Raw genomic sequence first — 15,904 nt, 5'->3', positions numbered from 1 at the left:
GCATGAGGCACTATGCCTGGCCTTCTTTGCAGTTAAAATTATATATACATATACACGTATACATATACATACATACACACACACACACATATCAGCTAGGTGTGGTGGCATACACCTGTTAAGTCCCAGCTACTAGGAAGGCTGAGGTGGAAGGATCATTTGAACCCAGAAGGTGGAGGTTGCAGTGAGCCAAGATGGCACCACTGCACTCCAGCCTGGGTGACAGAGTATGACCCTATATATATCTGCAGGGCCCTATTGTGAGTTTGTTACACAACTTACTGTAACTTAAATTGTGCCACCTGCCCCCAACACACAATATGGCAAGCTAAATAGAAAGTCAGGTATGCTAAGGCTAGTTGAGGGCATTATACGAGATTAGCATGGAATGGGCCCTTCATTTAGCACTTTGCTGCATTCATTTTTGTCAGGTCACTTTCTTATCTTCACCACGTTGTCAAATCTGTTTTATTGCTCTAGCCTCATTTTCCTCAGCCTCCTGCAGCATCTTCCATGTCAGCTAGATCCCTTTCTCTCTGGATGAAGTCCTCTTCATCAACCAGGTTTCTCACTTAGTTCTCTAACATAGTGAGGTTCTGTCTGCTTTTTTCTTTACCATTAGTGGATAGGAAAAAATGCTCCTATTCTCTGTAACCATTTGTCATCAAGACCCAAAAGACATTGAACTAACTGCCCTATTGGAGTTCATTATTGGAAGTCTTCAGGAGTTTACACATTTATATACAAAGAAAGTAGGCCAGCTCATTTGAGTCTTGGCTCGTGTGTAATGATCTTTAATGCATATTGGAAAATTACTATTCTCAAGTAAGAATAATCTATACCTCAGGTCATTTACAGTCTCAAAGATTTGTCAGTATACTTTAAAACACTTCTGGGAACAGTTAAGGAGACTAAAGAATCATGAAAACTAAATGCAATGTTTGATGTCTGATTGGATTCTGAATTTTTTTAAGCCATGATATGATTGGGACAATTGTGAAAATTTGTATATGGACTACATAGTAGGCAATGATAATATTAAGTTTCATTGGGTGATAATAGTATTCGGGTTATGGAAGAGAATGCCTTGGTTCTTAGGGACTGCACACTGAATTATTTAGTGGTGAAGGCTCATTATATCTGCAACTAACTCTCAAATGGTTTGTCCAAAAAAATGTGTAGACATACATACATGGAAAGCAAATGTGGCAAAGTATTAGCAACTGTTGGGGTTAGGTGGGAAATGAAAAAAAAAAAAAAAAAAAGCAACTGTTGATTCCAGATGGAAGTTATACAGGTGTTCATTATACCATTTGAAAATATTTCCCAGCCATCCTAAGGCTTAAAGGAAAATGTTTAAAATAAGTTGAAGGCACGAAAATAATAACAAAAACTTTGGGTTCATGCCTGTAATCCCAGCACTTTGGGAGGCCAAGGAGAGAGGGTTGCTTGAGCTTAGGAGTTCAAGACCAGCCTGGGCAACATGGTGAAACCCCATCTCTACAAGAAATACAAAAATTAGCCGGGCATGGTGGCACACACTTGTAGTTCTAGCTACTCAGGAGGCTCAGGTGGGACGATCGCTTGAGCCCAGGAGGCAGAGGCTGCAGTGAGCTGAGATTGCACCACTGCACTCAAGCCTTTGTAACAGAGTGAAACCCTGCCTCAAAACAAACAAAAGAAACACCTTTGTGTCAGAGTTAAGGTTGCTATATAAGTAAAATGCTAGGTTATGGTTCTGGGTCCATTCTTTCTATATGAAGATCAAAGGCTTCCACTGGACACAAAAGAACACTACTAGTCACTAGTGGTTATTTCTCTATAGGTTTGAAAACTGTGTCAGGCCAACTTACTGGATGCAGTTTTAATATAAAACTCTCTATGTTTGCTTATACCCATTACTGGAGATAGTAAAAAAAAAAAAAAAAAACCTCTATATGTTGTACTCCCAACTCAGACATCATATATCCATGAGACACTCTTCTGTTTTCACAGATTTAATGAGGTCCTGATAAAGTCATCCTTTTGAAGGACCCAGAAAATGCCCCCACAGCCTCTGCAACATAATAATTATAGTAGTTAACATTTATTGAGCACTCACTGTGTGCCAGGCATTTTTCAGGTATTGATTGATTTAATCCTCAAAACTCATTAGAGGTAGGTACTATTATAACGACAAGGCCAAGGAACAGAGATTAAGCAGTTGGCCCAAATTCACATTATTAGTGGAGCTGGGATTTAAGCCTAGTCTGGCTGTGGAATCTGTATTCTTAATGACCATGGTATACTGCTTAAGATTAACCTTGAGATTTACTCCAGATAACAGAGGTTTTTTTAATCTCTCTAAAACTGCCCCCAATAAGCCACAAAAATAATCAATTATCTTGGTCTCTCTTTTGCCCAAATTTATATTTTGAAAACAACTCAAACATACTGTAAAGATGAAAGAATAGTACAGAATCCAATCAAAGGTCAGGCACTGCATGTCATGTCTTCGTTTCCTTTAATCTAAAACATTCCTCTACTTTTTTTTATCTTTCATGATACTGGCATTTTTTAAGAGTCAAAGATAGCTGTCTTGTAAATTGTCCCACAATCTGGATTTTTCTGTTTCCTCATGATGAGATTCAAGTTAAGCATTTTTGGGAAGAATACTGCATAAGTGATACATCCTTCCTGCCTTGTGACCACAGGTGGCCCATAATGCTAAGTTTGATCACTTGATTAAGGTGATCTTCCAGATCCCTCCATTGTCATTATTTTGCTGGGTGCAGTGGCTAACGCTTGTAATCCCAGCACTTTGGAAGGCTGAGGTGGGCAGATGACTTGAGTCCAGAAGTTCTAGACCAGCCTGAGCAACAAGGTAAAACCCTGTCTCTACTAAAATACAAAAAAAAAAAAGAAAGAAAATTAGCTGGGTGTGGTGATGCAAGCCTATAGTCCCAGCTATTCGGGGGGCTGAATTTGGAGGATCACTTGAGCCCGGTCGAGGCTGCAATGAGCTATGATTTTGCCACTGTATTTCAGCCTGAGTGACAGAGTGAAACCTTGTCTCATAAAAAAAATAAAAAATAATTTTCCCCTTGGTAATTAATAAATAATCTGTGGGGTGGTACTTTGAAATCAGTGAAGATCCTGTTCTCAAGTGTCTTTTTACACAACTGTGTATCAATAATAATCCTTGTCTGAATCAATTTTTATTACATTGGTGGTGCAAAGTGACACTTTTTCACATTTTATCATTCCTTCTGCATTTACTAGCTGGCATTATTTCAATAAAGAAGAACACCCCCTCTTTCTTTTTGAATATCATTCTTCATGGATTCTTCTTTATATTAATTATGTTGTAGCTTATTATTGTTGTTGTTATTCTTTTGAATGCTCAAATGTCCATCCAGATTTGGCCAATGCAATCTCTGTTATTTTTTACCCCACAATACATGTTAAACTAAGCTGTTTTTAATGCCCAGAGAATGTCTAATATTTCCCACTCCCAACAGGAATTGAGAAAGGGACTACAGAAGTTGGGGGCTTATTCAGACACTTCTTAGAAGTCTACCCTCTTCCTGTGTACTTTCAGCCCAAAGTGAAACTTTTGAGTTGGGAAGAGATACTTCTGAATTAAACTACTGATAAGTGTCAACCAATTCTAATCCCAACCACGTTTATTCTAGGCATACCATACTCACTGCCTTGCTTACCCTTCTGTTGTGCACCTCTGTCCTCCTTCCTGTGGCCTTCTGGTTCCTACCCAACTGTCCAGTCCATAGGCCTCAATAACACCTTTTTGCCCAGCCCTGTGGTAGCATTGGTCCGCCTCCTTTACCTACTCAAGAAACCCCTTCACCATTAATTTATTGTTCTGTGTTTTTATCTATAGGATCTTACCTAGCCATATGGCCTGCTGCCTCTGCCAATTTAAAAATAGCATTGAGGTTGTAAGCAAGACAGTCAAGCTGCATTGCAACAGTGCATGTCTTACAAACACTGCACATTGCTTTGAAGAAGCATCTATAGGGAATCCTGAAGGAGCGTTCATGAAGGTGTTACAAGCCCGGAAGAATCACACGAGCAATATGAAGGCTGCTAAACCAACCATAAATTCCAGAAAAAAATACCGCTTTCATAAAACTCGCTCCCGTGTGGTCCACAGAACACCCAAGGCCGAAAAGAGTCGAAAGTTCGGAAAGAAAATTTCTCTCAACAGACTGATGCTGGTGAAGAGCCCTCCGTTCTCTGCAGCAAAGAGTCTCACAAATTCCCCTTCAGAAGGGGCTTTTTCATCTTTAGGAGACAGTATTCCAAAAAGTTCTTTTCCGGAGGTATTTGCTCCTTCAGAACACTTTCTAGAAAGCACTGATGTTAAAAACACCACTGCAGGAAATGCCTGTGAAGAAAACATTTTTATGGGAAACACTGCTGTGCCAGAAGGCACCATCTCTGAAAACAATGACCTGGGCACTGACCTGTTCCCCAAGCCCAAAAACTTCAATTACACATTGCTTTCATCCCCAGGTGATCAGTTTGAAATTCAGCTAAACCAGCAGCTATGGTCCCTTATCCCTAACAACAATGTGAGAAGTCTCATATCTCATGTTATCATGACCTTGAAGATGGGCTGCTCTGAGACCCAAATGCAATTAGCCTTGGCTGAGCTCATCTCCAGGACAGACCTCCTGATGAAACTTCTCAGTGAACAGCAAGAAGTAAAGGTGTCCAAGGCAGAATGTGATACGGACCAGTGGAAAACTGAGAGCTATATCGACAGCACAGAAGCCCAGAGTGAACAGAAAGAGGAGAAGTCAAGTGAGGTGAGGACCACACAGAAAGGTGAAACCCGGACTTTCCCATCATTTAGCATATGTCAGAAAGTGCCAACACAGGAGAACCTGGGACTCACAGGCCATAGCTTGTCTTGGCCTTGTGACTTTGGCCAGGTGGCTCATGCCTGTAATCCCAGCACTTTGGGAGGCTAAGGTGGGTGGATCACTTGAGGTCAGGAGTTTGAGACCAGCTTGGCAACATAGTGAAACCCTGTCTCCACAAAAAAACACAAAAATTAGCTAGGTGTGGTGACACATGCCTGTAGTCCCAGCTACTCAGGAGGCTAGCTAAGGTGGGAGGATCACCTGAGCCCAGGGAGGTCAAGTCTACAGGGAACCATGATCATACCACTGTACTCCAGCCTGAGCAACAGAGTGGGATCCTGTCTCAAAAAAATAAAAAAGAACTTGTAAGCTACTCACTTGGAATGCTGGGGTTTTTAATAGTTAGCTTTCATCCTATCTCTTTGTTTTCTTAAAAAAATTGTTCTTTCCTTTTTTTTTTTTTTAGATCACTAAAGTTGTTTCAAGATCTGACATCATCAAAACCCTACTCTTTGCAATATTTACGACTGTAATTTTGATGACTGTATTGCTAATTTTGTATGCCATCGAGGTAAGGACAATAATTAATTCAGGTTTTCAGAATGCAATCCTGTCTTTGTGTAGATTCAGAACCCACAAACTGAAAATCAAAGCCACTTTCCCACCTACTAGTACTTGACATTCTCCTTCAGTTGTTTAAGGCTGAGGTGTGCTTTGTTCTTTTACTATAATGTATATTCCAGGATTTTTAAAGGATCTTCACTTCCAGGAGACTTCTGTCCATTGAAATTAAGTTAATCCCACTAGACTATTTTAAGAAATTAAGTTGATATAATAGCAAAATTTCTCCCACCCAAAACTATGTCAACAATTGAATGTACTCTGCCACTAATTTATTTCCTTGTTGTTGAAATGAAGAGAAATGTGTAATCTCCACCCCCACAGAGCTGTCATCACCCTGGAGAGGAAGGACAAGGCAAAAGAGAGAAGTCTTGTCTTGTAGACTTACTAGATTCACACAGTGTCTTCCTTCTCCAGTGTGTAGGGCGCTGTCTAAATAGGTCCAGTTAAAGCACTACAGGGTAGCCATCTTTTAAAAAAGTAGTTGGCCACTTATTTAAGTCCACAGGGGAGGGGGAACGTCTCATACTCCAGCCGTCCTGAGCCCAGGCCCTCTGTGAGATGTGTCACCATTTCTCGGACACCATATGAGACGTTCCTCCTCGGATTAGGGATGCTCAGTCTGCATTACATATCTAAAGCCTACATCTGGCTACTCTGGGGCGAGTCCTGTTTATGGCCCCCATTCCCAGAGCTTGCCTCTGTTTGCCTTTTGTTCGATTACATGATGTATTACTTTTCCCAACAGGCCAGTGCTGGCATATTGGAAGAGTGAGTTAATAAGCTGGCAACCTTGATGCTATGCTGCCAATCCAACTTTATTTCCCTCACTCACCATTTCCATTATTGTGGCAGCCCTCCATTCCAGCCAGAGCAGCCCCTCACCATACCCTGGTCACACCATGCCCATTTCTGCTTTTGTCTGTGCCTTTGTCCATCTAAAATGCCCTTATTTCACTCTGCCTGAGGGAATCCTCTGAATCTCTCAAAAGCCATCTCAAGTTTGTCTTTCTTCTTGACACCTTCTCTGAATACTCCAGCCCTTCTGAGCCTACTCCCTTTGTGAGATTTGTCACCATTTCTTAGACATCATATGAGAGACTTCAGAGCCTGAAGTGGGAGGATTGCTTGAGCCTGGGAGGTCGAAGTCGCAGTGAGCTGTGGTCATACCACTGCATTCTTGCCTGGGCAACAGAGCAAGACCCTGTCTCAAAAATAGCCACCACCAAAAACTGTCTTGGGATTTGAATAGGATCACGTTAAATTTGCAGATTAATTTGAGAATTAACATCTGTACAACATTCTAGGAACGTGATATCTCTTGTCATGTATTCACTTTTTTTAATGTCTTTCAGAAGAGTCTGTTTCCATCATATAGATCTTACACATCTTTTGTTAGATAAAAGATCTTTGTATTTTTGTTCCTAAATACTTCATACATTTTTATTGCCATTGTAAATGGGATCTATCTTCCATTTTCTAATTAGTTATTGGTGGTACATGGGAAAAGTATTTGAGGTAGCCATCTTTTTAAAAACAAATTTTGTATGCTGATCTCTCGATTTTGTATATAGCCATCATACTGAATTCTTATATTACTTCCAGTAAAATGTTAGTTGATTCTCTTAGGCTTCTTTGGCTGTCTAATATTTATCATTTCATATGCAAATAATGACAGTTTTGTCTCTTCCTTTCCAATAGTTATACTCTACTTTCTTTCCTCCCTTCCTCCCTTCCTTCCCCTCCCCTTCCTTCCTTCCCTTCTTCCTTCCTTCCCTCCCTTCCTCCTTCCCTCCTTCCCTTCCTTCTTCCATCTCTCCCTCCCTCCCTTCCTCCCTTCCTTTCCCCTCCCCCTTCCTTCCTTCCCCACTTCCTTCCTTCCCTCCCTCCCTCCTTCCCTCCTTCCTTCCTTCCCTCCTTCCCTGCCTTCCTTCCTTCTTTCCTTCCTTCCTTCCTTTTTAGAGCCTGTTTTTACCCAGGCTGGAGAGCAGTCACTGTAACCTCAAAGTCTGGGGCTTAAGGGATCCTCCTGCCTCAGCTTCCTGAGTGGCTGGGACTACAGGCCAGCAGCTAATTTTTAAAATTTTTTTGTAGAGACAAGGTCTTGCTATGTTGCCCAGGCGGTTTTCCTGCCATTTTAGAGGAAGGACTCGGGTTTCCTTTTTTTCCTACTTTTAAGAGTTTTTATTAGGAATTATCTGTTGAATTTTATCTAAAACAGTCAATAAAATATATTAAGTGCCAGCTGCATGGAAGACCCTAAGTTAGATACAGTCAGTCCTCTGCATCAGCAGGTCCACATCTTCAGATTCAACTAGATGAGGCTGAATATTTGAAAAAAACACCATAAAAATACAAATAGAAAATACAGCATAACAACTGTCACCACTGTACAATATCTATACATTTTATTAGTGATGACTTAAAGTACATGGGACCAGGCATGATGGTTCACACTTGTAATCCCAACACTTTGGGAAGCCAAGGCGGGAGGATCGCTTGACCAGCCTGGGCAGCATAGTGAGATGTGGTCTTTATTAAAAATAAAAAATAGCCAGGTATGGTGGTGTGCACCTGTAGTCCCAGCTACTGAAGAGACTGAGTTAGGCAGATCACTGGAGCCCAGGAGGCTGAGGCTGCAGTGAGCTGTGATTGTGCCACTGCACTCCAGCCTGAGCAACACAGGGTGATCCTGTCTCTAAATAAATAAAGTATATGGGGGATGTGTGTGGGTTATATGCAAATACTGCATCATTATATGTAAGGGATTGAGCATCCACAGATTCTGGTATGGTGTGGGGGCAGTATCCTAGAACCAATCCCCTGCAGGATCTCAAGGATGAGTGTACTGTGGAAGAATCAAAGCACTGTTAAACAGCATACAATTCCTGTCTCCAAAAAGTTCTGTCCTCGGGTGGATGAGACTTATAATGAATAAAAGGAATAAATACAGATTTGGAGATAGTGGTTGTCGTGATGGGTAATCTTAATTGTGTTTTCTTCCAAAACAGATGTATTGGAATTGAAGGGCACCAAAGGAAAATGAAGAAGCATTCTCAAGGTAAATATTAGTCTGGTGATTTTTTTTTTTTTTTTTTAATTCAGAGTCTCGCCCTGTCACCCAGACTGGAGTGCAAGGGCACAATCTCAGCTCACTGCAACCTCCACCTTCCAGGTTCAAGCGATTCTCCTGCCTCGGCCTCCTGAGTAGCTGGGATTACAGGCACATACCACCATGCCCAGCTAATTTTTTATATCTTTAGTAGAGACAGGGTTTCACCATGTTGGCCAGGCTGGTCTCGAACTCCTGACCTCATGATCCACCCGCCTCGGCCTCTCAAAATGCTCAGATTACAGGTGTGAGCCACTGCACCCAGTCAGTCCAGCAGTTTTAAAATTATAATTTAAGAAATAGAGAAAAGCTTAGAACTCTGTCCTCATTTTTCAGGGAGGAAACTACCCAAGACAGGAAGAATACTTACTTACCCTAAAGCTTAGCCTGACTCCTCTGAAATTAGCTCCCCAGCTAAAGCTGAGCTGGATGGAACTAACAAGGACACATCTGATGTCCCCAGCCCTTTGGGGAGGTGGGAAGGGACAGGAAGGGGAAAGGTTTTGGTGCCTGTTCCTGCTAGTGGTGGCAGGCTAGGGGCCTTCTTGGAGGCTCTGGGGAAGGGGTAGGGAAGGCCACCTGGTGTTGGGAGTGAGGGCGCTAGTCTCCTTCAAGGCTGATGGAAGGAAGAATATGTGAGTCCTTCCTCTAAAGTGGCAGGAAACACTACTTTCTCTTTTTCTTTCTTTCTTTTTTTCCTTGGATCTGAGAACTGAGGAAACACTACTTTTTCATCTTACTGGTTTTTGGGCTCCCACTCTATTCCTTTTATACAAACCTCATAGAATTTTAACTAGGAAGGCCGAGCCAGGTGGCTCACATCTGTAATCCCAGCACTTTGGGAGGCCAAGGCAGGTGGATCAATTAAGGTCGGGAGTTGGAGACTAACCCCACCAACATGATGAAACCCCATCTCTAATAAAAACACAAAATCAGCCAGGCATGGTGTCACACACCTATAATCCCAGCTACCTGGGAGGCTGAGGCAAGAGAATCGCTTAAACCCAGAAGGTGGAGGTTGCAGTGAGCCAAGGTCATGCCATTTGCACTCCAGCCTAGGCAACAAGAGTGAAACTGGTCTCAAAAAAGAAAGAAAGAAAGAAATAGGAGAGACTTTAGACAGTAGTTTGTCCTTTATGATAGGAAACCTGAGAACGAGAAGGGGAGAGTGTCTTGCCCCATGGTCACACAATGCACTCTGGCTTTTTCTATTTTATTCACATTCAAAAGAATGCTGTCCTTTAAGCTGATGTCACAGCTCACTCACTCACCAGCGACAGCCTGCTGTATGAAGATCTATGAGATGGACGACTTGGCTAGTTGCACTCAGGCATTTGCTTGAGGTGATTCAACTTATAGAATAAAGCAAATAAAGCATCTAGAAAAAGAAAAAAAAAAAACACTTCATCCTCCATCCCCCCATCAAATGATGCCTGTGAGACTAAGTCTGAAGGGGACTGATGTAAAATGCTTCTGCCTAGCATGGTTGTGCCGTTTGTTCACTGTACAAGGGCGCTTGGCCAAGGGGGTGAGTGGGACTGAACATCCTCCCTGTGCTCCATGCTGAGCCACACACAAAGTCCCTCCAGCTATATTGTGGGGCCCTTCTGGACAGACATGGAGAGCTTCTGAAAGTCTCACCTGCATGGAATTATTTTCAAGACCCCAGGTATGTGGTTTGCAGTGGTTCTGCTCACTGTGATTTTGGACTGAGGTACTCATTTAGTCCTAATAAGACCAGAGAAGTACAATGTGAGACATGTGGGAAACGGCAGCATCACTCACTGTCTTGTGCCTGTGTCTCCCCAGGGACATTTCCAGATGTCTGCCACACGGTACGTGCTCATGGCAACTCAGGTACATTGGAGTGAAGAGGGAGACCTGGGGCTTCTCAGATGATCCTCCCCTTTAACTATCATGATGTGTTTTTATAGAAGAAAAGGTTTATTAAAAAAAAAAAAGAAAAAAGAAAAAAAAAGAAACAGAAAAGGTTGATTGACTGGCGCCTCCGGTTTTACCTTCCTATAGGTGACAGGCTAGTCCTTGGGGAAACTCTCAGAAGCCACTATTTTTACTTAAAACAAGATCAGGCCAGGCGCGGTGGCTCAAGCCTGTAATCCCAGCACTTTGGGAGGCCGAGGTGGGTGGATCACGAGGTCAAGAGATTGAGACCATCCTGGTCAACATGGTGAAACCCCATCTCTACTAATACAAAAAATTAGCTGGGCATGGTGGCGCGTGCCTGTAATCCCAGCTACTCAGGAGGCTGAGGCAGGAGAATTGCCTGAACCCAGGAGGCGGAGGTTGCGGTGAGCCGAAATCGCGCCATTGCACTCCAGCCTGGGTAACAGGAGCGAAACTCCGTCTCAAAAAAAAAAAAAAAAAAAGATCAAACCAGAAACCTTTTCACATGTGAGTCCTAAAACTATGAACCTAAGGTTCTTCCACGTGTAACATCTAAAGTATAAGCCTATATAAAGGCAGAACCTTCCTTTGTTAGAGGAACTGAGTTTTCGACAAATTACTGCCTGGTCTCCTGGCTGACTAAACTCCTCCCTCCTTTATTCGTTGTTTGAGAGATCCGTTTCCCGTGGCCGCTCCTGCTACATTTTTGGTGCATTGGCTGGGAAGCGAGTCTCGGAGAGCAGACAGCAGGAAAAAGTCTCAGGTGGTTTGCCTAGCCCTGTGGAGCATCCCTGCAGGGGGACTCCTGCTCGCTGAGGTGACGCATCCTCAGAGCGCTCCTGGGCAGGTATTTGCCTGTTGGAAAAGCCTTGCCAGAGCAGAGCAGGGAGGCCCTGCAGTGTGGATCCACCCAGTGGCTGATGAACACCGAGGAGGAACAAGTATTTGGGGAAGTCTGGACAACTGAATTTGGTAAGATTGAACCTGGGAAAGTAGCCCACCCCATTTTGGGTGGAAGCACCCACGGGTGCCAGATCGGCACTTTTGAAGGAAGCCGTCTCTGTAACTAACCTTGGAAGCTTTTTGCTTATGGTTTTGAATTGGAAGGAGAGCGATTGGATGTGTCTGTGTGTGTAGATATGTCCAACCCAACTCATCAGTCGTAAAATGTATCGGGCCCATTAGGAAGGGCCTCATGCATTGAGCAATTGTAAGAATTAGAGACAGCCACAGAAGGCTTGAGTGAAGAAGCCTCTGGGCATTGTAAAAGGACTGAAGTGAATGTAAATCGGAGAGTGCTCCGTGCTGCATCTTGCTAGGTTGGGAAAGGGAACTGCTGTGAGTGAACTAACACTCTCCTAACTGCGGGAATTGTTTCTTTGAAGTGTTAATATGGGTCACTCCCAGAGCCATTCCACCCCTTTAGAAGCCATGCTGAAAAATTTCAAGAAGGGATTTTGTGGGAATTATAAAGTAACTATGACATCAGAGAAATTAAGGGTTTTATGTAGGGAAGATTGGCCAGCATTTAGGGTAGGTTGGCCCCCAGAGGGGACCCTAGACAGGTCCCTTCTCTCCAAAGTGTTGTACTGGCCCGAGCATAGAAAGTCAACACCAAGACAAAAGCATGCCAAATTGCAGGGTCTTTATTGCTGGCGACCACTCGCGTCTCTCCAACCCGTGGCCCCAAAAGGAGGGTGTCAAGACCTTTTATACCCGTAAAACCACCTCAGGAGTGAGGGTGAGGGGCAGGGGTGGGGGTGAGGGGCTTCAGACGTTCTGAGGGCTAGCAGATTCTGTAAATAACCTCCTGGGTGGAGATGAGGGTGAGGGGCTCTGGACATTCCAGTGGATTCCTGGGCGAAGATGAGGGTGAGGGGCTCCGGACTCTCCGAGGGCCAGGGGGACGTTTTGACATTCTGACTGTTACTTAAGTGGTTCACAAAAGTCAAGATTAGCATTTGTTTCTTTTTTTTTTTTTTTTTTTTTTTTTTGAGGCTGAGTTTCGCTCTTGTTACCCAGGCTGGAGTGCAATGGCGCAATCTCGGCTCACCGCAACCTCCGCCTCCTGGGTTCAAGCAATTCTCCTGCCTTAGCCTCCCGAGTAGCTGGGACTACAGGCATGTGCCACCATGCCCAGCTAATTTTTGTATTTTTAGTAGAGACGGGGTTTCACCATGTTGACCAGGATGGTCTCGATCTCTTGACCTTGTGATCCACCCGCCTCAGCCTCCCAAAGTGCTGGGATTATAGGCGTGAGCCACCGTGCCCAGCATTTGTTTACACATTGTCTGGGTAGGGTGGAAATTACAGTCCTTAATTACTTATTCACATTTGGGTTATAGAGAGCAGTTTTAACAGAAAGCCGAGGTATGAGTTAACATATGTAGTTTTATTTTTTTATTTTTTCTTCTTTATTCTTTTTTTTTTTTTTTTTTTTTTGAGACGGAGTTTTGCTCGTTACCCAGGCTGGAGTGCAATGGCACGATCTCGATCTCGGCTCACCGCAACCTCCGCCTCCTGGGTTCAAGCAATTCTCCTGCCTTAGCCTCCCGAGTAGCTGGGACTACAGGCATGTGCCACCATGCCCAGGTAATTTTTGTATTTTTAGTAGAGACGGGGTTTCACCATGTTGACCAGGATGGTCTCGATCTCTTGACCTCGTGATCCGCCCGCCTCGGCCTCCCAAAGTGCTGGGATTACAGGCTTGAGCCACCACGCCCAGCCTCTTCTTTATTCTTTTTACCACATCAGACAGGTGTTCTAGGTAGGCCCTCTCTGTCAAGTCCCCAAGTCACCCTTGACTCTGACAGGTATCCCTCTCTCACACCAGTTCTTTTCCAGTCACTTGTCCTCCCATGTTTGTCTTCAGTCTTTGCCCCCATCCCTCCCAACCCCCGGGCTCCCAAGTTCTGTCTCACTCCTCCACCTTCCCTTCCCTCTCACAGCTGAGGTTCCGGGCTATAATGATGGCAATGCTGCCTGTAAGGTTTGTTCTCGCCGAGTTTAAAAGGAAGAAACTGATGCCAGCACGAGAAGATCCAATGTGAAGGGTTTATTCAGGCTCCCGGGTGAGGTTCTGCGGTCCGACAGGAGGGGCCGGAGAAGTCGCACGGACTCCTCTCAGACATGGGATTTTATAGGGAGTGAAATAGCTCGATTGGTTTGGGAGAGCAGGGTGTGGGCAAAGCAGAACTATCATTGGGTATGGTTACAGGGCTTTGTTTGCATACAGGAATTGGCTGCTATTGGCTAGTAAGACTGCTATTGGTCAATAAGACTTGACTGCTATTGGTCAATAAGACTTGACTGCTATTGATTAGCAAGAGCCTAGGGTTACAAGACCTTGTTTGCATACTGGGCTCTTTAAGGGAAGTCCAAAGAATGGTAGTCCAGAAGCCCCAGGGACAGTGCCAAGCCTCCCAAGAAAGCCAACACATAGCCCAGGGTGGTGTAGACACCCGTGGTCCCCTCCTGCAGTGTCCCTGGTCCAGATCCCACAATGATGATTAGTCCTAGTGTGCTGCCCAGCAGTCCACACCAGTTGTAGCCACTGAGACCCTGGCTCTCAAGGCAGAGAGCCAGGAGAGCGGAGCAGACGATAGAACCAACTTTGTAAATGGTGGCAGCATTGCCAGAAGGCACCAACTGAACCGCACTGTAGGCACATCCAATGCTGAAGATATGGATCAGCGCATGGAGGCAGGCCCGGCCTCGTATATCAGAAAGTCCCAGAAGTGGGTTGCCACGCAGTTTAAGTACCAGGGAAAAAGGAAGGTGGAAGAGGCATTGACAGGTGAGCAGCTCCAGCGAGGGCAGGTGGGAAGCCTGGTGAGCCACATGAGCAAAGAGGCCTACGCAACCAGCAGGCAGGCCCACACCCAGCAGTGCCACCAGCAAGCCCTTGGTGGCATCAGAGGGCCGGCAGCGCTGGCGTGAGGGGAGGTGGGTGGAGTGGAGGGCAGCGATGGCTGTGTGAAGTCGGACAGCTTGAAGCAGGGATGACTGCCAGCCTGTTAGGGAGGAAGGAGCTCAGGCATGAGGGCAGCCACAGCCCAGGCGACCTGGGGCAGGGTAGGTGCCAGGAGGGGGGTCTGGGACCCTGTGGGACTGTAGAGGGTTTGGCTATTTTGCTAAGGAACTCTTGGAAGCTAGAAAGGGCCTAGAAGATGAGTGAGGTGGTAATAATATGGGCCTAGAGCAGGAGGCAGGGAGTGAGCGGTCCTGGAGCATCGTGTTTCTCTGGGTAAGTTGTTCCTGGGAGGAGAAAAAGGACCCAGGATGCTCTGTTGGATTGAGGAAGGGGAGGCAGCCTCAGATGCCATGCATCTGTGTGATGCCACAGGTTCCAGAGACATCTGGGTACACCTTTATGAATTCCATTTGCGGGTATCTCTGAGACAGCTAAGTTTTGACAGCTAAGTTTTAGGAAAGGAGGGGAAACAGAGCAGCCAGGAGCTATAGGGAGTGGGTGTTGGGCCCCTGGCCCCCACACTCACCATCTTTCCTTGGACTTCTTCCTCTCCTCCTGGCTCAGGGAGCCTGGGCCCCTCAGAACTCCAGGCACTGTGACCTGGTTGGAGTGGGGGTGGGGTTCTTCCCTGGAACCCTCCTAAGGTGGTAGTGGGCCTATTTTCCCACTCTGCTTCTTTTTTTTTTTTTTTTCCTTAGATGGAGTTTCACTCTTGTTGCCTTGTTGCCCAGGCTGGTGCAATGGTGCAACCTCAGCTCACTGCAACCTCCGCCTCCTGGATTCAAGCGATTCTCCTGCCTCAGCCTCCCAAGTAGCTGGGATTTCAAACGTGCACCACCATGCCTGACTAATTTTGTTTTTTGTTTGTTTGTTTGTTTGGTAGAGGCAGGGTTTCACCATGTTGGTCAAGCTGGTCTAGAACTCCTGACCTCAAGTGATCCACCCCCTCGGCCTCCCAAAGTGCTGGGATTCCAGGCGTGAGCCGCCATGCCCAGCCCAACTCTGTTACTTTTCTATCTATGTCTCCATGACTCCAAAGTTTGTCTGATTCTTTTATTCTTTTTATGGCTAGCTCTGTGGCTTTACATTAATTTGTTTGTTTATATTTTGCATTGTTTGAGAGAGGTTTTAAGGAAAGAAGCTCTGAAGCCTGGCTCCTCCATCTCCAGAGTTTCAAATTTTCTAGCACCAGGGAGGAGTCCTTGGGATTGTCCCTCTGGAGTTTCAGGAATGTGTTTTCTCTGTGTGTGCTTCCACCTGGTGTTTCGTTGATGTTGTCCCAAGAGGCCGACACCAAGGCCTCTGCATTTACGTTCAGGTATACAGATGTGGATCTATCTGCTGCTGGGGACAAAGTACCCAGCCAGCTTTGTGTGTTCATTTGCGCTGGTGGTCGCTGATGTGTGCCCCTTACTCGGGGCCAGG

At 45.0% G+C, this 15,904-nt stretch overlaps 1 protein-coding gene and 1 pseudogene across 1 annotated transcript in view; one reads left to right on the top strand and one right to left on the bottom strand.

The window, feature by feature from the left end:
• LOC105720734 (leucine-rich repeat-containing protein 37B-like) overlaps window positions 1–8,691 on the top strand; it is a 31,014-nt gene extending 22,323 nt beyond the window's left edge. Inside the window, exons 3-5 of the mRNA XM_064378057.1 lie at window positions 3,881–4,811; window positions 5,335–5,439; window positions 8,501–8,691. Of these exons, the coding sequence (XP_064234127.1) occupies window positions 3,881–4,811; window positions 5,335–5,439; window positions 8,501–8,515 (1,051 nt within the window). The 3' untranslated portion in view covers window positions 8,516–8,691. The remainder of the gene's footprint in view (window positions 1–3,880; window positions 4,812–5,334; window positions 5,440–8,500) is intronic.
• A 5,181-nt stretch (window positions 8,692–13,872) lies between these two features.
• LOC135275703 (solute carrier family 35 member G5-like) lies at window positions 13,873–15,860 on the bottom strand (annotated as a pseudogene).
• Window positions 15,861–15,904: the final 44 nt, after the last annotated feature.

This window comes from Aotus nancymaae, unplaced genomic scaffold (assembly GCF_030222135.1).
Source record: "Aotus nancymaae isolate 86718 unplaced genomic scaffold, 86718_ANA_hifiasm-v0.15.2.pri h1tg000018l, whole genome shotgun sequence".
In the NCBI taxonomy this organism is placed as follows: Eukaryota; Metazoa; Chordata; class Mammalia; order Primates; family Aotidae; genus Aotus; species Aotus nancymaae.
The sequence above is the reverse complement of the archived record's forward strand: the minus strand, read 5'-3'. Positions and strand labels throughout refer to the sequence as shown.